General features: G+C 39.1%; 1 protein-coding gene across 21 annotated transcripts in view; it reads left to right on the top strand.

The window, feature by feature from the left end:
- Positions 1 to 21,997, top strand: part of NRXN3 (neurexin 3) — a 1,534,305-nt gene that overhangs the window by 1,338,299 nt on the left and 174,009 nt on the right. For all 21 annotated transcript variants that reach the window (XR_013959175.1, XR_013959176.1, XM_080644122.1 and 18 more), the window contains one exon: positions 7,163 to 7,334. Coding sequence is in view for 19 of the 21 variants with exons in the window: in XM_080644122.1 (XP_080500248.1) it covers positions 7,163 to 7,334 (172 nt within the window). In the remaining 2 variants the exon portion in view is untranslated. The remainder of the gene's footprint in view (positions 1 to 7,162; positions 7,335 to 21,997) is intronic.

Raw genomic sequence — 21,997 nt, 5'->3', positions numbered from 1 at the left:
TGAGTCCTGCCAGGAGACTGCTCTAGGTCTTGGCATAACACTGGGGCTCCTACAAAAATGAACTTTAATTTTTGCTCTGTAGTCAGACTTAACTACCAAACAAGGCATTGTGACATTGGGGTCTGGGAAGTGAAGTGAATATTCAAAGTGAACTTGAAGGACGTGATGACTCAGGATGCCAGTCTGTGACTGTGGCTGTTAGATCCTTGGCTCAGACTTGCATCTTATTTACTTGCATCTGCTGTCTTGTCCTTCCTTGATTCCCCGCTTCAGGTCAGAGTTCCTGTTGTCCTAAGCTGTCATCCCTGCTTTCTCTCTCTCCCTTTTTTCCCCCTTGCTTGTAGTTAGAGATGAAGCTGTCTTGAGCTATTTATCAGTCTTATCTCTCTTGGCCCTCTGTTAGTATTTCAGACTGTGGATCTAATCCTCTTTAATTGATTGATCTTACATAAACAGACATCAGCAAAACACCAGGTGAAGCACAGCTGCAGCCAGGGTGAGAGGTGGATGCAATTTTGCTGGATGGGTGCAAAGGTCATGGAGACCTGTACAGATTTAGGAAAACAGAATTAATTTCCAAGCCATTTCATGTGAATTTTCTAGGGACAATCTGGAGTTGATGAACTTGAATGGGAGGCAGTTATTTCAAATAGAGAAGTATTCTGTAGGTCATGCGCAAAAGCCCCTGACTCCTCCATCATCTGTCTTACTATTTCTTACCCAGTTATCCCACCAACATATTCATTATGATCATTAATGTCACCCCACCATCAACATCATTGCTATATTTTACTTTTGAAAGCACTTCATTTCTCTTAATTACCAGTTAACACAGGTATTGTTGTTGTCTTTATGTTGTTATTCTCATTGTTCATATGGATAGCTTGAGATTCAGATAGAGGAGGGATCTGCTCAAGATCACCTGGACAATGAGGGGCAGAGCTTTGACTGGGCTCAGGTCTTCAGATTATAAGTCTTAATGGTTTCTGGAACCCAGGAAAAACAATTTATCCTCCCCTGTCTTTCCTGTCACAGCCATAGTTAAGTCCTTCAAGGGAAGGGGACATGGTCATTGTCATGGATGACAGTGAAAGTCCAAAACCCTCTACAAGGCTCACAGCTGGAGTCTTGTCACTCTGGATGATTCCTGATGGGATGATTTTCCATCTCTGACTTCTCCAGGGAGAGACCTAATTTCTTACATATTTTGAATCCTTTAACAGTGCATGGCTCTGCACACCCAAAGTGTACACTTGCTGCTTCTTAGCTAACGATTGTCCTGGGTCTAGACTCAAGGAGACGAGACAGTAACATTGAAAGAATGAACCGATGCTTTTCATGGAAAGTCAATTAATAGTAACAAAAAGAGCCTCAAAAGTGTTCTGATGCAGTGTTTTATCCTAGAGAACATCAATGTAATTCTCCCTCAGCCAAAATTATCTGATGAATCAAATAAATTGTACATCATCTCTTTGTATTTTACTGACTGCATATATAAAGCACAATGAGACTATATGTTTTGCCCAAGATTTATTGAAAAAAAATCTGAATATATGTGACCAATTATCTACTTTATCCTATCGTGTTCATGTCCTGTTTAGCCAAAATTTAGCCACTCTTTTCTATTATACCCACACATTCAAATTGAGTATTCATTGATTCACTTATCCATTAATTCAAAAAACATTTTCTAAACACTGCTAGAATTCTTATATTTGAGATACCCAAATTAAGTTAGACAGATAGGTTAGGCAGACATAAAGTATATCCAATTGCAACATGTAACACATGTGACTGAAATATAACATGGTGGAAAAATCCATGGGTTTCTAAAGTCAGACAGATTTGCATTCTGATCTTAAATATGTCTCCTATTAGTTGGTGGATTCCCAATTCTCTCACTCTCTGTCTTTAACATATACAATCTGAAGGGTAATTGTGAGAATTAAAAAATTATTCTATTAAAAATATTTTAATATTTTTTAATACTCTGTCCATCAAGGTAGTCTGGGTTATGTTCAGCATCAAACAGCTTAAAATATTTGGAGCCATCCTGGCCAGTGTTGCTCAGTTGGTTAGGCATTGTCCCTGCACCGAAAGGTTCCCAGTTCAAGTCCCCGTCAGGGCACTTGCTGGGCTTGCAGCTGGTTCCTGGGTATGGAGCATGCAGGAGGCAGCCGATGGATGTTACACTCTCACATGGATCTCTCTCTCTCTCTCTCTCTCTCTCATCCTCTTCCTTCCTCTCACTCTAAAAAATTAATAAACTATTATTCTAAAAAAAAAAAAAAATTGGTGGCATCAAGCAACCAAACTTCGTTTCTCAGTCATATTCTATGTCCATTGTTAGTTGGCTTGTTGCCATCCTCACTCAATGAGCCAGGATGACAAAGAAGCCACTAGCAGGAATTTGCTGAGTGGAGTGGTTGAGCGAAAAGGTGAGAACTCTGGTAGGTCTCACCAGCAATTAAGTGTGTGGCTCAGGAGTGACCCCAATAGGTTGATCAACACTGGTGTCTTGGCCCTACACATTACAAAGGGACACAGCAGTTCTCTCTTACTATGAGCCTGCAATGGTGCAGGGGAGGGGACTAGAAAAATATGGCAAACAGTGCCATTGGTAACTTTATATTCAAGGACCCAGACCCTGAAATAGGTATGGCAGACCTGGCAGTATGTGGACCCAAGAGAAATCACATATATGCCATTCTCCTTGATTACTGCCTTAAACTGAGCACCCAGATTCGGTGGGAAGCCTGGAAAGGAAGATACTGAGAACAGCTTCCTTTGCACACCTACCTGGCATACATGTGAGAGGCCCAGTTCTGTTTCTGTCAGCTGCAATTTTCTGAGATAGTGGAAGGTACATTCTGCCTTCCCTGGGGGCACTCAGGAGTGAATGAAAAAATTGCCTTGAGGGAGATATTTATTCCTGAGGATTTTTCTTGGCCCTTGTGTATTTTTGCTCCTGAAATGTGACCCTAGTGTTGGCAGTATTTCTGGGGTCACCTCCACAGCATGAAATGTAATGTAGCTGATGGAAGATCAAAAAACTGGAACCTGACTCATTTGATGAACCAGGTGGGCTCATAAACAGTCATTATTGATGAAGAATGACTTACTGGCTATTTAAAGACAGCTATTTACTGTGCCCTGCAGTTTTTATTTATTTATTTTTCCTGAATGCACTTGAAGATTCTTTAGCAATGTCCTCTGATTTACCACTTATCTTTGTAGTATTGAAGAAAAGCATAGATTGAGGTGACTGGGTAGCAACTTTGATAGTGATGGGCATGCAGTTATTATCATTTATTGTCATGCTGTTTTTGCAGCCACACTTTGCTTATCTTGGGGAGGTTTAGAAATGTCACCAAGGAACATGAAGAGAAAGCAACTACCAAATTGTGACAGGAAATCAACCTTTTAAATGTTGTTTTGTAATGTCCCATTTGCTAAAATCTTCATTTATTTTCATTGTATTTCTTGATGACAGTGTGGCCAAGCCAATAGTTCTGAAGCTCTTGCCACTATGTTAACTTCACTAATGAGGGAAAGAAAGGGGAATTATGACTGACATTCATTGAGGTCCCAAAGTATGCACAGCCACCTGCCAGGGTTTCATACCTGTGTGTTCTAAAATCCTCACAAATCTTTAGAGGTAGTCTTTTCCTTCATCTACATATCCCCCCCTTTTTTTTTCAGAGAGGGAGAGGGAGAAAGAGATAGAAACATCAATGATGAGAGAGAATCATTGATCGGCTGCATCCTTTATGCCCCCTACTGGGGATCGAGGCTACAATCTGGGCATGTGCCCTGACTGGGAATCAAACCATGACCTCTTGGTTCATAGGTCTATGCTCAACCACTGACCCAATCTGGCTGTGCAACACACATCAACACACATCCCTTTCATAGTAGGAAAATAAGAAATAAGTTAAATAACCTGCCTAAGGTCATACAGCTTTCAGAACCACAGGCATTGTTGGAATCATGCTGTGCTAAAACCCGTGTTTATTCTTCTGAACCAATTAACTTCTGTAGTAATCAGTGTTGTATATGGTCAAATGATTGCATGGTTTCTTCTCTTGATTTCATTTGTCTTCTGTTTGTATCTTATATGATTATTTATAAAATGCTCAGATATTTATCATATCATCTCAGTCTTACAATGGCCTTATGAAGTATGTAAAGCTGGTATCCTGTCTGCATAATATAGTATCAAGAAATGGGTCAGAAAAGTTAAGTAACCTGCCCAAGGTCAGTCAGGGTTGACTCTGAAGCCAAGATTTTTCACTCTTACATCTTCTCTTTTTTGGACACATGGACCATGAAAGTTTATTTTCATGACAGCTGAGCATGATGGATTCAAACCTGCGCAACTATCTGGGTATTTGCCACAAGGCTTATAATGAACGGAGACAAAGCAGTTAGCTCCAGAGTATAACGCCACTGTGGTCCCATGACAAACGACGAGGAGGTTGAAGTAATGAAATTTTATGCGAGTGAAAAGACCACATCCGAGGTCTAACACAGCCACGTTTACCACTACAGGAAACACAGTGAAATATTGGGTTGGGGGTCTCTGTTGACATTGGCCACATGTGAGCAGGATTAGGAAGATCTCTCTGAAATAGCAATTGCAGCAGCAAATGTGTGGAGCCTCAGATAAGGACCAAATATTTACTCTGGCAGAGATTAAATCTTTCCTTTCCCTGAATCTATTATGGATCTTGCAGAGAATCTGCCCAAGTGTATATCTACCTGATCAGCCAGCTCACTGAGCCAGAACTGTACCTGGACACTGCTGTGGCTGAAAAGCTACAGAGGGCTGGTTTACTAGTAAAGCTCACCTCTCTCACCCTCAAACTGTTCTCCATACAGATTAATTAGTGACTCAGAGGCGAGTTGAATCACTAGCAGTCCTTGCCACACATCCAGGATTTATACAGTGGCTTCTCATTGAAGAACAGTGATGCAATGAACAGCCCACTTGTATGGGATGGGCAGAGGAGTAATGGTGTCTGCAGTCATGGTTTCTTAACTCCTCCAGTTCATTTATTCTGCTAAACAGATTCTGACTCAGATTCCTATAGCTTTGCTTATTTAGGAATGAGGGTGACTAGATACACACTCTCACACACACACACACACAACATTAGCAAAGAACATTGTTTAACTAAGAAAAAGAAAAAGAAGTTATATTGTCATTTCTGAATTCCTAGAGAATTAATGAGTAAGAATAAAATGGACCATAATATTATTAATTATGGGCATAAACTATGCAAAAAATATCATCAGATACATTTATCTATGCATCATATCTTAATGCTAGATACTTTAGTGCTGAAGATGAAGAGGTAGGAATAAAACAAAACAACACTGAGAACATAATGTCACAACAAACAGGGATTTAAGAAATCATGGGTGAATGGAGTCATTACTTGGGCAGGCACCCAAATCACTTTTCCCAGAGAACAGAACCTGGGAATTGCAGGCATCATTTTACATTGTGTGCTGTATGCTGGGTACAAAGGAAGCAGTGATGTCCACTCTGTATCTCAGCATCTCTGCCTACTGAAAGCAGCTTCGGTTGATCAGCCTAGATTCCTACTTTCTAAGATCAAGATTCCTTGGTTGGGCACAAGGTGTGTTCATTTACTAAAGGAAAACTGGGAAGTTGAGGAAAGCCTGTCTTTCAAAAAAAAATAAGTAAAGCGTACTAACTCTATGGAGACCAGTGCCTAAAATCTCACCAGAAGTCATAATTTATCAACTTTAAGCACAGTAAGTGCTTAATAAACATTGCATTTATGTATTGAATGATTGAATAAATGAATGAATGAACCAAATTACTAAATCTGAGATTCAGCAAAATCTTTCTTACATGTTAGTTCATATGGATTCTAGACTTCTTTTCCTATAACCTTCTCTTTCTTCTCCTACTTGTCCCCTCCTCCTCTTCCTTCTCCCTCTCACTTCCCCTTCTTTCTCCTCTTTGTCTTCTTCTACTACTTCTTGAATTAGCAAACAGAGGATATGGGACTATGTGAACAAATACTGTGACTCGGTCTTGTAGAACATCGGAATTACAACAAAATTATACTATCAGTCAATGTCCAACCTATAGCCAATAAGTCAATAAGTCGGAATATCCCTTTGCCTATTCCCCCTGGTGCCCTACATGCCTTGATGCCTTTCCAAGATGTGGAGAGAGACTGATTCTGGTCACTAAGGTTATTTTCATTTTATGTCTCAGTGGAATACTCATCCTAACCCTTGGTTGTAAGTAATTATCAGAGGAGAACAGTAAGAGTTTTAATTGCACTGTTACTTATCAATATTTCACATCCCAGGAGGTGGATGATATCACCACCTCCACCTTCACCACCACCATCACCAGCACCATAATCATCCCCTCCATTGCCACAGTGTTTTCCTTTTGGAATTCATGTGTTTTCACCCACAGAAGTCTTTTTTTGGTATCAGAGCTATCTTCTGCTGTGTAACATAAAGCTTTAGTACTGAATATTGCATCCCTCTTTGGATTAACCTCAGGACTAGGGCTACAAGTGTGGGAAGGGTGACAGTCATCTGACTCTGAAAACCCCAGCTCAGTGTCCCTGGACTCTACTGAGGACACATTTTCTGTTTTAGATCTACAGAAAGGTATCATCAGGAGCTGGTCCACAATGATAGCTCCTCTTTCATTGATTTCTAATGATTCAGCACCCTCCTTTTGGCCTTGATTACCCAAAATGTACAAGGCTTAGTTTCACTCTTTAATCCTCAATCTGAATTGTGAGGTGCTGTAGGGTCCAATGTCTTATTAGTATCTCCTAGAAAACAGGCCTAACTCACTACTCAGAAGTGAGCTTTGCTGTGCTACTGCACAGTTATTAGGTAGTTCTGTGGTTCCAACTATGATATCTGTTGAGGACTATCAAATGATATAACCTATACTGTGCAGTCTGTGAGAGCAACTTAGGTAGCTTGATACTGTTGGTTTTATCTTTAGGATGAAAGCCCATGGAGAGATTGTTAACTTCATGCTGACACCTCCCTCTGAGTACCTACACATTTATTGTTAGTTGGCAGATCAACTTTAAAAAGAGAAAACCTTGTGGTTGGTAACAACTATGCCTTTTGTGTTTCTCTCTTATAGGAGCAGGGGAAAATTGGGGTTGTCTTCAATATCGGCACTGTTGACATCTCCATCAAAGAAGAGAGAACCCCAGTAAATGATGGTAAATACCACGTGGTGCGCTTCACCAGGAATGGAGGCAATGCCACACTTCAGGTGGACAACTGGCCAGTGAATGAGCATTACCCCACAGGTACATGTTTTGCTCTCAATGACCATACTCTTTTTTGCTCTCCCATTCTTCTAAATGGTAATTTTCTCATGACCATCACTAAATCATAAAACACTGAACATTAAGTGTACATTTCTGGTTTTTGTATGAGAAGATAAATTATTTCTTTAGGACTTGGTCCAGTGTAGGGAGCTTCTGGAAACTTACTAACTATGCACTGAACACTGTTTGTCAACCCAACTGGCTCATACCAAGACAATTACTTTAGGATTTCCAGGGCACTGCAAATGATAAGCAATGCCTTAGGGAAGGCATACCATCTTTATCATGAGCTTCTGTTGATCATCATGAAATAGTCAATTTGAGATCAGGGACTTTGTGGTACTATTTAGTTAGGTACACATGGCCAGAGATTGCAGAAAGACTGTGAAAGGAAGTTTACTAAACTTGAATGGATGAACAATAATTCAGGGTAACAGAGAAAAACTAAGGATGGGACTTCATTTATTTGGTTGACTTTGCCAATTTTTTTTTCACTACACTAAGCCTACCTTGATATTTAGAGATTGCTCCTAGTAGGGGTTTTAATAGCAAGCATTCTGGTATGGGAGGGAGAGGAGTTAATCATCTGTTTAAATTTTATACTCAAGGAGCATTTGCCAACAAACTCCAGAGCCAGATGGCTGAATCAAGGGCAGTGGGAGGGAAGGTTGCCTTCTTTAAAAGAGATCATTTAAATAATCTGTTTGTTTTCCCTCCCATCTCTCACTTCTCCCAGGAAAAGAGCCATGATAATAAATGTTTCAGGAATGGAAAGGAAAATACTTTGGCTAAGGGCCTTTGCTTCACAATAGTATTATTACCTGGTGGATGCAAGAGGAGAGTACAGAATACTGAACTTTCCATTACTGTAGCCACAATGCTATGTCTGACTGTCAAACTTCTGCACTCAGAACTCCCCATAATTTCCTCACTTTTATCCCCTCACTTCCTTCATAGTGAGATGTGCACAGGGATGAGAAAGCCAGAGACACATTTTTTGGAAATGTAATAGCTGTTTAGCTATTAATAATTGTGGCTCAAGAATTTTGAATGACCTGAAGACTGTGATTATGTTTTCACACCTAACTCAGCATTATTTTTTTAATGCCAATCAGGAGTAACTGTGCTACTGGGCTGCTGGGTTCCCCCCCCGCCCTAATAACCAGTCTTCCTATGTCTGATTTTAGAATTATGGGAGCATCTACAAACAGCATACAAGACTCCCAAGTTATTGAAGCAGAAAGCCCCACCTGCCCTTTTATCTACCTTCTCAATCTCCATACAGTATCCAGCTCAGCCTTTGCTGGGAGTCTCTTATCATACATTTAGCACTTCTGAAATTAAGTCACAAAAAAATGACCTTATGATATTATCTTTGAGCCTTGGAAGAGAGCCAGAGGTGTTAACAGCCACTCTGAATTTTTATCATCATCCAAATTCACTAGACACCAATAGACCTGATTTTTAAATGCTTCTTGCTTAAACTCCATGGGGTGGGGGTTGCAGGGAAATCAAAATAGCTTGAGGTCTTAAAAGCTGTTTATTTGCTCATAGGAAAAATCGGTCTCTCTCCATGCATACTATTATTGGCCCTGCCGGTGCTGCTGTAGGGTTTGTTATGTTTTTATTAGGAATTTCAAAGATTTCTAAATTGATATTAACCACTTGCCCTGAGCCAGTATAGAATCTATGAGTTTGCTGCCAACAATGAGAAGGCTCTTTGATGGTAATTTTAAAGCCACAGATATATAAGGAGACCAGTGACCCTTGCTGTGTGCCTACCTCTTTGTATCTTTAGTTCCAAATTACAGGTTGCTTCCTATGTTTTCAAAACAGAGAAAAAGCCTTATTTAATGACATTGCTTCACACTGAAAACTATTATTACTAGTAGCTGTTGGTAATTGTTATTTACTAATAATAAGTATTATTGTAGGACATGATGCAGTATAGTAGTTACAAGTATGGGCTTTGGAGGCAACTGGCTGGAGTTGGGATGCTGGTGCTATTCCCTGGGAGTCTAAGACAGGCTGGATTAAGACCTGGAGATGCCCTAAACACTGAAATATTTGGTGCCTCTCTCCACATATAATTCAAAATACAACAACACTAAACCCTAAGTGTGAAACTATCTAACAAGTGTGATTTTTCTCTGATGATCAACATAATGCTCTCAAAATATATCAGATTCTTTCTCCCCACCTTTTAATTTTTTACTCTGTTTTCTTGGTTCCCTAAGTAAGTGCTTATTTTTCCTGTTTTGTGATCCACTTCCAAATCTTAGGGAAGTTATTTAACCTCCAGAATAGTTGTTTCCTAGTCTGTAAAATGTTAGTAGTACTAATACTTACTTTCCAGGATTAATGTGAAGACTAAATGAGTTGAACGCATGTAAAATACTTAACATAATTCTGGGTCAAGTAAGTCAATACTCAATAAATGTTAGCTATGAGGATTTCCAAACATTTGGGTAGCATTTTTTTTTACTATTATATATTCACTTATACAGATTATTTTATTTTGACTATTAAGTTGGGTAGGATAGGTATCCTTTTTCTATTTTTCAAATTTAAAAGGAGACCCAGAGAGACGCTGTCTCTCCTAAGGTCACAGAGTGAATGAAGGACAGAAGGAAGACCAGATTCTCTTGTTCTCAACTAGACAGATTCCCACTATTGCCCCACAGCAAACTGGGGGATATTTTGAAAACTGTGTAGATAGAAGTGAGCAACATTCTTTTTGTGGCATCTTAGGTTTATTCCTTTACTTAAAGCATCATATTACAAAAGTGAGTATCAATAACCACACATACATAGTTATTCTGAGATGTAGAGTTAAAAATCCTCCTTTAAAAAGAGAAGTTCTTTTAGCTGTGCTAAAAGACTCATTTGTAACAAGTCCAAGCGAACCTGACAGCAATGGCAATGCGCTTCCATGGGGCAATTGAAAGAATACTGAGTATTTGAAGGAGCTCTCACTTTACTCAGTTGCCTGGATTGGAAGGTGCAACATTCTAGTTTCACACTCCACTCTTCCAAGCCTTCCTAGGAGTGGCTCACCTTTGAGCTTGGGTACCTCACTTTCTCTCCTGCCTGCTTTCCTGTTAGACTGAAAGGACCCATTTAACAAAATTGAAAGCATCAGTAGAGCAATCCAATCATGTTTAATTAATCTGTATTAAACCATAAGAGCAAAATACACCCTGTATCCAGGAATCAAAGAACAAAGCCACTTGGATACAGTTTTTAGAAAAGTATTGCATTCTCCTTTTTCTAAGCTATTCTATTTTATTGAGGGTAATAAACAGAAAAACCACCAAGAAGAGTTCAGTAGTGCTATTTGTCTTTTGCTAATGTTTAAACAGTAAAGAAATATTGGATGGTTCCTATGGAATATTCACCCAAGTTTTCTTATTCTGAAGACATGTTCTCCACAGGTCCCTGTGTGTCAGGGTGAATGGGTCAACTCCAGAATCTTCTCATGGGCATTGATGGAATTTTATGTGGCTCTACTGAAATATCCCACTGTGAAATATTTATAAACTAGCTGGGGGAAGGATCCAAATGGAAAAAGGTTCTGTAGCCATTGGAATCTTATATCCACTAATTCTGAGAGATAGAACTCAAAAGCACCTTCTTTCTTTGAACCTGGAAATAGAAAGGCTAAGGAACAGGAGGTGGAAATAAAAGGAGAATCAGCCCCAAGCCAGCATCTAGACACTGACAAATGTTCTTTATAAAGCCTCTGATTACTTTCTTGACACAATGCAATGGTGGGAAAAGGGAAGGGAGGTGAGAGGTGAGCTGAGCCTGAGAAATTAATTTTAGCCCCAGCTCTAGGCCCCCTGTGAGTCTGGGCTACCTGGGATGGTGAAAGATCCTCTCCCTCCACGCGTGGGTGGCTGGTTGTGTCATCAGAGTTTTAAGAAACCTGAGCACCATGCAGTAAGGGGCTTTTCAAGTCAGAGCCAAGATTCCTGGAAAGTGAAGACTGATAAGCAGCTCTGACTTTCCATCTTTCTATCTAGATGGTATTCAGGAGAATAGGGTCTCCGTTGTTTGTTTGTTTTTTCCTTCTTGATACTGCAGTCCACGTCAAGTGAAGTGCTCTTGACTGGAATTTCCTTCCTGAGTCAATAAAATGCCCACTGATGTTCTAAGCTAAAATCCCTCTTGACCACTCTGAACCTGAAAAGAATAGAGAATTGGCTCCCTTTCTAGGCCCTAGATTAGAAATATCCATCTTTCTATTTGAGTGTATCAAATTCCACAACTCCTTGAGTTTTGTTAAAATATGTTTGTACTAATTTTAGGGAGGAGGAAGGGAGATGAATAGAGAGATAGAAACACAGATGAGAGAGAAACATTGATCAGCCGCCTCCCACATGCCCCCTACTGGGGATCCAGCCGGCAACCTGGGCATGTGCCCTGACCAGAAATTAAACTGTGACCTACTGTTTTATGGGTTGATACTCAACCACTGAGCAATATTGGCTGGGCAAAGCTTTGTCTTTATAGGCATTGTAAGTAAAAGCACTGTAGTGCTTCCTGCAGCTCAAAGTGCTTTTATATGCTTTAGTACACTTGAGCCTCACTCTATGCTATGAGAGAACTGGGTTTGCTATTATTATTACCACCATACCCATTTTAAGGCTACATCATTGAGGCTCTGAGAGGCTAAATATCACTCAACTTAAGGGGTAGAGCCAAGATTCCCATTCTGATGCTCAGATCGGACTACCTCAAATTTCCTGCACATTTTTTTCTATCTATCAGAGTCATGCTTTGATTGACACTGACACTAGGCTTTAGATTTTTGTTTTGTTTTTGTTTTTCCATCAAAAATATTCTCAATCAGAAGTCCCTTCCAGACTAGTTTAGTTGGGGTTTTTCAACCTTGGCAGACTTGACATTCTGTTCTGGATACTTTCTTGCTGTGGCAGGCTGTCCTGTGCATTGTAGGAAGTTTAGCAGCATCACCAATTCCATCAACTACATGCTAGCAGCATCTCTCCAGTACCAAATGCCCATTGGGGAGCAAAATCATCCTCATTTGAGAATTACTGAGTTAGAGAACGTCTCTCATGTTCAACCAGGTATTGTCCTTTTACAGTTTTGACAGTATAAAGGAGGATAGGAGAGATTTATTTGTCCACATGTCATCCTAGATTATTGAGACTTTAAAGGGTTAAAACAAGTCTACATACTTGACACAATGCTGACAAGGTTTTCTCTCCTCTTCATTTTGCCTTTGGCTGCAAACACTTGAAGTCTTGCCAGATTTGAAGCCCATATTAAAACAAGCCCTGTCTACCTGCCCATTCATCCATTCAGTTCAGTGTTACTTTCAGTTCAACAGGGGAAAAAACATAGGTAGTGGAATAAGAAGTACAATTACAAGCCAGGAGAAAAGCCATCATTACACATGGTTTCCAAGACTGCAGAGATATAACAGCGACTGGGGAGAGGTTACTTAATGAATGTGTGTGAGCATTGCTAGGTACACATTTTAAAACCATCTTATAAATAAGGTCTTCCAACATTCTGCCACAAAACATGTCCATTAATCAGTCAGACCAGGGCATCCTGAATATTAGTACTGCCAGACAGTCATTCTTTCCAATTTGTCAGGAATGAATAAAGATTAACAAGTAGGTGAGTTTCTATTTCCAAGGGACTTTCACCTTGCTGGGGTTGGACATTGGTGTAAAAATGTTTTTAAAATCTTTTCAATAGTGTGTGTGTGTGTGAGAGAGTGTGTGTGTGTGTGTGTGTGTATGTGTGTGTGTGTCGCAGTGTTCTTTAAATCGATTGCAAATTATATTCTCCTGGTAACCTTTTTTATTTCTTTTATCTTCAACCGAGGACACGTTTAGAGAGAGGAAGGTGGGTGGAGAGCAAGGGAGGGAGTGAGTGAGGGGAGGAGGAAGAGAGACAGATAGACAGACAGAGAGACACATTGATGTGAGAGAGAAACAAAGATCAGTTGCTTTCTGTATGTGCCCCAACCAGGGATTGAACCTGCAACCCAGGCATGTGTCCTTTCCAAGAACCAAACCAGCAACCCTTTGGTACACAGGTCAATGCTCAACCAACTGAGCCACTCAGGCCAAGCATCTCCTAGTAACTTTTAATAAACTGTGGGTGCTCAGACACCAGTCCCATGTCACCTAATTTAAATGGTCTGGGATGTGGTCCATAGATCAGAAGTAGCAGCAGCAGTATCCAGGAGTTTCTTAAAAATGCAGAATCTCTACCCTGGCCTTTGTAACTCAGTTTGTTGGGCATTGTCTTGTGCACTGAAAGATTGCTAGTTAAATTCTTATCAGGGCACATGCCCAGGTTTCAGGCTTGATGCCCAGTAAGGGGGCATGAAGGGGCAGCTGATCAATGTTATGCTCTCACATCATTGTTTCTCTCTCTCCCTCTCCCTCTAAAAGTCAATAAAATATTTTTTTAAATGCAGAATCTCTGCCCACCCTAGACCCACTGAATCAGAGTCTGCATTTTAACAAGATACCCAGATGATTTGTGTGCACAGTAAAATTTAAGAAACACAGGTCCAGGCACTAATATTTCTCAATATCCCATGGTGATTTCATATACAGCTGGGTTTGAGAATCACTGATATTTAGAGAGCTAACAATGTGTTTTTTCTTCTTTTAGACTGTGCTGTTCAATATAGTAGCCACTAACCACATGTAGCCACCCTTGTAGGGTGGCTGATAAGACTGAGGCCCTAAAGGTTTATTTTTATTGTGCAGTTGCTATGTCCTAGGCACTGAGGGATTTAAATACATTTTCTCATTCAATTCTCAGGTCAGTTCTATGAGACTGGTGGCTGGTATTGTAGAGAGTAGAATAAAAATATGCTTTATCTTATTATCTTTTGCCTATTTTGCATAATGTAAATTTTATTTGCATCATTAATAAAATAACAGGCATTTGCCCTCATACACCTTCTGAACTCATCTCATGTATTTTGTCATTGCACAATCACTGGGATAATACCTTCACTCCATTCATGGGCTAGTTGTCCCAGAGATGTGGAAAATAGCAAATGCTACTGCTGTCACTCATCCAGCTCATCCAGATGGTGATGGCTGCCCTCTGTTGGTCATTTACTACATACTCCCTGCTTCATGTACAGTTTACTGAGCCTTGACATAACCCTTGAGGTCAATGTTAGTTTTATTTTCATATTACAGATTAGGAACAGTCCCAGAGATCTTACAGAGTGAGCAGAAATGCTGAGATTCCAAACCAAGACCACCTGGTTTGACAGCCTGGGTTTTAATTGCATTATGCTCCTTCCACAGATTCCCTTTGGTGCCCTGGAACACTGGCATACCCCAGAAATTCTGGTCTTAACCCAAATGTGGAAAATTTAGAATTTTTTTCTCAAGTCATATCTCTAATTTCTGCCACATTAAAAGTCAGCACTTCCCTGAGCATTTATGATGGCTGCCTTCCTCCCCATCCTCAGTTAGGCCTTTGGGGACTTAGGTATCCTCTTTCTGAACATAATCCCATTTTACCTGGTAGCATCATATCTGAGCAGAAGGGAAGAGCTTATTAGATGGAAGTCTGTTTTATGGTCTTGCTTAGTGGAGGAAGAGTAACGAGGGGGTGTTTAGTATTATTTTATTTTTATTTTTTTTTATTTTACCAGGCAAACCTTTCCCTTCTGTGAATTCCTAGCCATGTGTAAATAGCCTTGTATCTTACCAGTTAAATACAGATGTTCTTTGACTTACAATGGGTTTACATCCTGATAAACCCACCATTAAGTTGAAAATACCATAAGTCAAAAATGTATTTAGTGCAGTTAATCTATCAAACATCATAACTTAGTCTGGGCTACTTTAAATGTGCTCAGAACATTTACATTAGCCCGGAGTTGGGCAAAATCATCTAACACAGTGAATACACTATAGAATACCAGTCATTTTCCCTCCTGACCAAGGGGCTGACTGGGAGCTGAGGCTCACTGCCAATGCTCAGCATCACAAGAAAATATCTATTGCATATTACTAGCCTGAGAAAAGATTGAAATTCAAAGCTCAAAGTGAGGTTTCTATTGAGTGTATCACTTTCACATTTTCATGAATTTGAAAAATCTTAAGTCAAACCATCATAAGCAAGACACCACCTATACAATCACTGCTATCAAATCTAGAGTCATTCTCTTCCTGCCAGTGTCTCTCAGAAGCTGATGAGCTGTTAAAGGCAAAAACTGTAGTCCTCATCTGGCCAGTGTGGCTCATGTTTGTGCATTGATCTATGAACCAGGAGATCATGGTTTGATTCCCAGTCAGGGAACATGTCCGGGTTGTGGGCTCAATCCCCAGTGTGGGGCATGCAGGAGGCAACCAATCAATGATTCCCTCCCATCATTGATGTTTCTATCCTATCTCTCTCTCCCTCTTCTTTCCTCTCTGAAATGGATAAAAATATATTTTTTAAAAACCAAACTGTAGGCCTCTGGCTAATGCTAAAATTAAACATAATTACCCAGAAGAGAAAAGACTATACCTTTCACCTTGAACAATATGGTCTTGAACTGTACAGGTCTACTTATACACGGGTATCTTTTTCTTTTTCAATAAATACTTTAAATGTATTTTTTTCTTCCTTATGATTTTGAAAATAATATTCTTCTCTCTATCTTACTTTATTATAAGAAGATGGTATATGATATATATGTACAAAATGTGTTAATTGGCTGTATGTTGTCAGTATGGATTTTGGTCAAATGTAGGCTATTTGTAGCTGAGTCAAAAGTTATACTACATGCACTTTGGACTGTGTGGGGCTCAGCACCCCTAATCTCCCCACACTGTTCAAGGGTCGACATAGATGTGTGCGTGTGTGTGACAGACAGACAGATATCCTATAGAAGAGAAAAATATTTGGGAGAGAGGGAAAGGAAGTCCATCCACACATGGCACCTGGGCACAAGGCACATGTCCCTGAGACATTAAACTGAAACATGACTCAAGGTTATTTATAAAGTTATTAAATAACACACAAAGGAGTTTGTTATAATGATGAAAATGTATGTGAGATAACATGGTAGCAACTACAATGAGTGGCCAGATTATCATGATCTCTGAATGCATAATAATCTGGCCACTCAGTGTATATCCTATATAATAAAAGGCTAATATGCAAATTGTCCCCTGGCCGGAGCCTCTAATACACACACACACACACACACACACACACACATATATGTATATATGTATATATATATGTGTGTGTGTGTGTATATATATACACATACACACACACACACAAAATGATTGGCCAGATTATTATGATCACATAATATTTATCCAGAATTGACTTGTGAACAGGGCAGTACTTTTGATCTAGAGGGTTGTTGAGCAAAAGAACAATTTTGCTAGAAGCTTCTATGAGACTTTATAAGATGTATAATTTTGTCTTGGGTTCTGGTTTATGTTTTTCTCATCTTTAGTAGACCACCTTGGTATTTAGAGGGGAAGGGGGACTTTAACAAATTTAAAGGCTCATGATAAATATTTATTTAACCATAAGTTAAATATTTTACATGTTATATCTAGTAGCCTCAGTGAAATAAGTAATGAGACATTTGAGGGTTACTTCTAGGTACTACTTAAGGAAACAGATGTTTAATTTCTATGAATAATGAGTATGTTTATATTAAGTCAAATCCATGAAATAATGCTTTCAAGATTAGAAATACAAGGTAGTCACCTTTTATGTGATTTTTAAAAATTATACGCATTTGAGATAGTGTAACATAAAAATACTAATAATATCTCACTCTAGGTAAGGCCTCTGTAATTACACAAATTCTTCCAAAGTAAAACAATCATCAATATTGCATAATGTCTAAGCTAGGCTAAGTGAATGACAAGTTTTGTTTGCCCTATTGTCACAAAGAAGCTCCAGTTTAGGTAGTAAATAAAATAATTCTGGAATGCAGAATTTGTCTTTAATTATGAAAATCTAGAATTATCATCCCAACTATAAAATACAATTCCCCTATGCTGTCTCCCTCTCCCCGCCCCCCCCGCCACCCCCAGAATTCAATGAACATCAAACATCCTAGTGCCCATGCAAGAGCATAGCTTTATTGATAAGAAAAGTTTTCAAGTCTTCAATTTAAGTTTTGCACGAGGTTGCAGGGTCCCTCTAGTTAGTTAAAATCTAAAAAGCACATTTAGCTTCTTGGAGAAAGGTGGTACCTAAATAACCAATAAAAATAATATATATCCATATACAGTATGCCATTTATAATTCTGTAAAGCGCGAAGGATAATGAAAGACGCTCTAAACTGTAAATCACTCAATCGATTGTAATCATATTGCAGCTCATATCAAAGAGATAAAGCTTTCCACTCCTCTAAAATCCCAGTCAATACCCCAGCAGGCTGAAACAGTGGGGAGGAGGTCAGAGGAGGAAGGAGAGGGTGAATCAAGGACAACGAGGCACTGCTCATCTTCAGTTCATGGGGTTCCTGAGCACTGGATTTGATTCCCAGTGGTGTTTCAGTTTGCTCCATGAAATGCACTTCTTTTCCATGTGTTACTTCTACAGCCTACAGTAAGTCCCTGATGCTCTGTGTGGGCCTGGGTGGAGGGGTTTGCCAAATGCCTATGGTTGATATACAGTGCTGCATAAGAACATGTAGGGACTAGTTGTGTAAGTGGAAAACAATTCAAGGCAAAAGCTAAAGGTTATATCCAAACAAATCATAGAAATCAATTTATAATGGGCCAGAAAATGTAATTATATTGCATTTCCATAAAGCAGAAACATTTTAAAAATCTATTGACTAACTGCTGTTGCCTTTTATGCTTGAAAAAAATGTTACTAATATCCCATCCCCATCAGTGAGGTTGGTTTGAGGGGGGGTGATCTCCTATGCAACCATTCATTCAGCATTCAACAAATATTTATTCAAAGTCTACTTTACATGTGAATCCATTCTGGTGATGGGTAGGTGATGGAAAATAAAACACAGCCTCTGCTTTCAAGGGTTTTATATTCTAGTGCAATGAAAATACATGTACATCAACAAGATAGTTTTAATTCTTAAATTTTATTGTACAGTTATTAACTGCCAGGCACTGCTCTGAATTCTTATATTAAATCTTCCCAATAGCCCTAAGAGTTAGAGACTAATTTTATCATCATTTTACAAACGGGAATATGGAAGTTTATAAGATTAGCTTTGCCAAAACCGGTTTGGCTCAGTGGATAGAGCGTCAGCCTATGGACTGAAAGGTCCCAGGTTCGATTCCGGTCAAGGGCACGTAACTTGGCTGCGGGCACATCCCCAGTGGGAGGTGTGCAAGAGGCAGCTGATCGATGTTTCTCTCTCATCGATGTTTCTAACTCTCTATCCCTCTTCCTTCCTCTCTGTAAAAAATCAATAAAATATATTTAAAAAAAAAAAAAAAAAAAAAAAAAGATTAGCTTTCCCAGGGTCATAAGCTAATACATGAAGACAAGACCTGTATCTCAAGCCTGTATCTCTTGGAGGGCAATCTTAATGCTCCATCCAGTGACCTATACTATATTGTATCTGTAGTTCCAAATAGTGCAAGAAGGTGCTTTTATTCAGTGAGATCTGGGTTCAAAGGCACACATAAGTTAGAGCCTGAAATTGGGCTGTGATCTTGGGGCCCGCTAGGTCAATGGTAACAAATTCTGCTCCCAACCTAGACATACACAATCATAAACTGTAACGTGACAACCTATACCTTTCCCACTGAGGGAATAAATGGTGAGGAGTTAGCTTTGTCCCTTGGTTGTAGTTGGTGAACCCTTGATCTAGATCACATATTTGAAGCCTATAGCTCTGTTTTTACTGATACACCAGCTTTATTTTATGGATTGTCTCATCTCTGCTTAGAATAAAGAGAGTAAGGTAATCTCTAGCTGGGTGGGTTAAATCCCACAGACACAGGCAATAGTAATGCTAAGTAGACTAACCTACACCCACAGATGAGGTTAGTTCAGGATAAAGAAATACATAAATGTCCCTAACCAGTTTGGCTCAGTGGATAGAGCATCGGCCTGCGGACTGAAGGGTCCCAGGTTCGATTCTGGTCAAGGGCATGTACCTTGGTTGTGGGCACGTCCCCAGTGGGGGGTGTGCAGGAGGCAGCTGATGGATGTTTCTCTCTCATCGATGTTTCTGACTCTCTATCCGTCTCCCTTCCTCTCTGTAAAAATATCAATAAAATATATTTTAAAAAAGAAAAGAAAAGAAATACACTTTCCTCACTGAACACCAAAGACATAGATTCAATTCCATCTGTATTTATGTTATGCCACAGATTGCTTAGAGCAAGATTTGCAAATAACAAACAGAACACATTATTATTTCTCTAGTTCTGTTACTTCTACTTAGTAACTATAATTTGCAGTGATCCAAATTCACTTCTCTCCTCTCTCATTAGGGAAGTTAACATACTTTTCTTTTTAATTCATGGGTTGTTATTTGCCCCTGCCTCAGCTGCCCTAGCCCATTCTCTGCCCTTCTGCATAGAGGTGCCAACTAACTTCTTAGAATTTATATTTTCTTCTACCTGCTCCCTAATGTCTATCTACTACTAGTAAGTCCCAGAGAACATCCTCTTCATTTTCTCAGCATTGGCTGCCCCTGACCTCTTGATGACCTGCTTGAGCTTCTGGTCCATTCCTACCATTGATCTGCCATTATGAGGGTGCACTCTCCTTGGATGGGACTCATTCTCAGAGACTGAATTTCAGAGATTTTAGAATCTGTTCCCCTATTCATTAAAAGAACAAGAATCAGGTTTTGAGATTTTACAGGTGTGTGTATATACACACAAGCATTCACAAGTTTAAAATGCATATTTAAAAATTAAACTAAGGCAGACTAGATTTTATTTATAAAAATAGGGGTTCTTTCACATTTTACGGACCTCATTATTGGCTAAAATAAAGTTGTCAATCAAAAGGCAAAGATTCTACCACCAAGATAGAAAGCATATAGTACCAGACTCGACTCAAACAAAGTGGCCACAGTTTTGTTAACCCCCCACTTTTTTATGAGTCAAAGTGCCTGTAAAGTAGTTGCTTATAAATATTAAACAGTACAGCTGTACTAATATTACTGGATACTTCTGATTTCACTGTCTGCATATACACAATGATAGTATACAGCAAGATAAAGAGCATCCTGTCCATGTATTAAATACACATGTTTGTTTTAAAATCAACAGGAAAATATCAAATGTTTTATTATGAATAACTTCTAAGATTTTACTGAGACATTTTTCTTTCTTGAAACAAAACTGATTTTATTAAAATACTTTTATGTTGCAGAGGTGATTTTCTGTAGGTCTCAAACGATAGATTTCTCAGTGTACTTAGACAAAATGATAAAAGGGATGAAGGGGACATTTAGGCATCCATGAAATTAAAAAAAAAAACCTAAATATAATGGAAAGTTAAAAATAAATCTAAACTCTCAGACAGGCACAGTTTAGAAATACTTTATTTTTAAACCTATATAAAACCATGGTGAGATGCTGTTGCCAATAAAATTGGAATTTATATAAGTGAAGTACAAATTGAAATAGAACCAAATGCTTTTAGAGTTTCAAAATGAATAGCTGGATCTTTTGCTGAATTTTCTGTGTGGTAAGGATGGAGCTGGACCTCCAGGAGAAGTAAAGAGGAAGGTAATACGTGGAAACGAATACATTGTTCTCTGGGAGCAGTTGAGATCTCCTGGAGGAGATAAAGCAAGTGAAATATAATAGTCTTGCTTCATTTTGTAACTTTCTCCCACTATGGCTGCAGAGAATTTTGATCTCCAAGTGGGCCCATAAAGGGAATTTTGAAATACTCTTAACAGGTCTGCTCTTGAAATAAGTCAATTGAACTGAGTGAAGTGCTATGCCAAATGTTGACTCAGAGTCCTGACCAACACAGATCCCAGACCTTCATGGCAATTCTCTATTCTTATTTCCATTCTCAGTAGTTTTTCTTTTTCATTCTCAGTAGTTGTATGCAATTTATCTGCAACACTTGTTCTAAGCCCACATTCCTAACGGTCTGGTTGAAATGCAGTAGTAGTTGCAGATATCTTCAAGGAACACATAGGCCAAAACATTGATGAACTTTTTAGCCAGGGAATCCAGCTCATTCGGTGGCTGTATAATTATATAGCTGCATCATTCTGTCAGGTTACAGTGGCTTTCATTTTTTTTCTGGTTAAATAGGACAATCAATACAAGTATACATTCTTTCTGTTTCTTCTGGCTTTGATTCCTTGATTTATGCCACTCTCCCCACCACAGCTACATGAACATGCTCTTAACTAGAGGGCTGGAGAGTCTGAGCAATAATTGGTGTACCTTCAAACCTTACTGCCTTTTAGAAGTGCAATTTCTGCTGAAATCACAATTGACACAGCCAACCTCTAGGGACAGAAGCAACCCTGGTGACTACATTCTTTTGTTAACAGAAACAATTCAAGTGCTTCTCTAAAAGTATATTTTAAGCATTGCCTGGCTGATGTGGCTCATGTTTCCATCTCTGTATCTCTCTCCCTTCCTCTCTCTCTAAAAATCAATAAAAATGTATTTAAACAATAAAATTATTTTAAGCATCC

The sequence above is a fragment of the Plecotus auritus genome, assembly GCF_963455305.1.
Source record: "Plecotus auritus genome assembly, chromosome: 1".
Taxonomy (NCBI): Eukaryota; Metazoa; Chordata; class Mammalia; order Chiroptera; family Vespertilionidae; genus Plecotus; species Plecotus auritus.
Note: the sequence above shows the minus strand (reverse complement) of the source record. Positions and strands in the feature narration are given on the sequence as shown.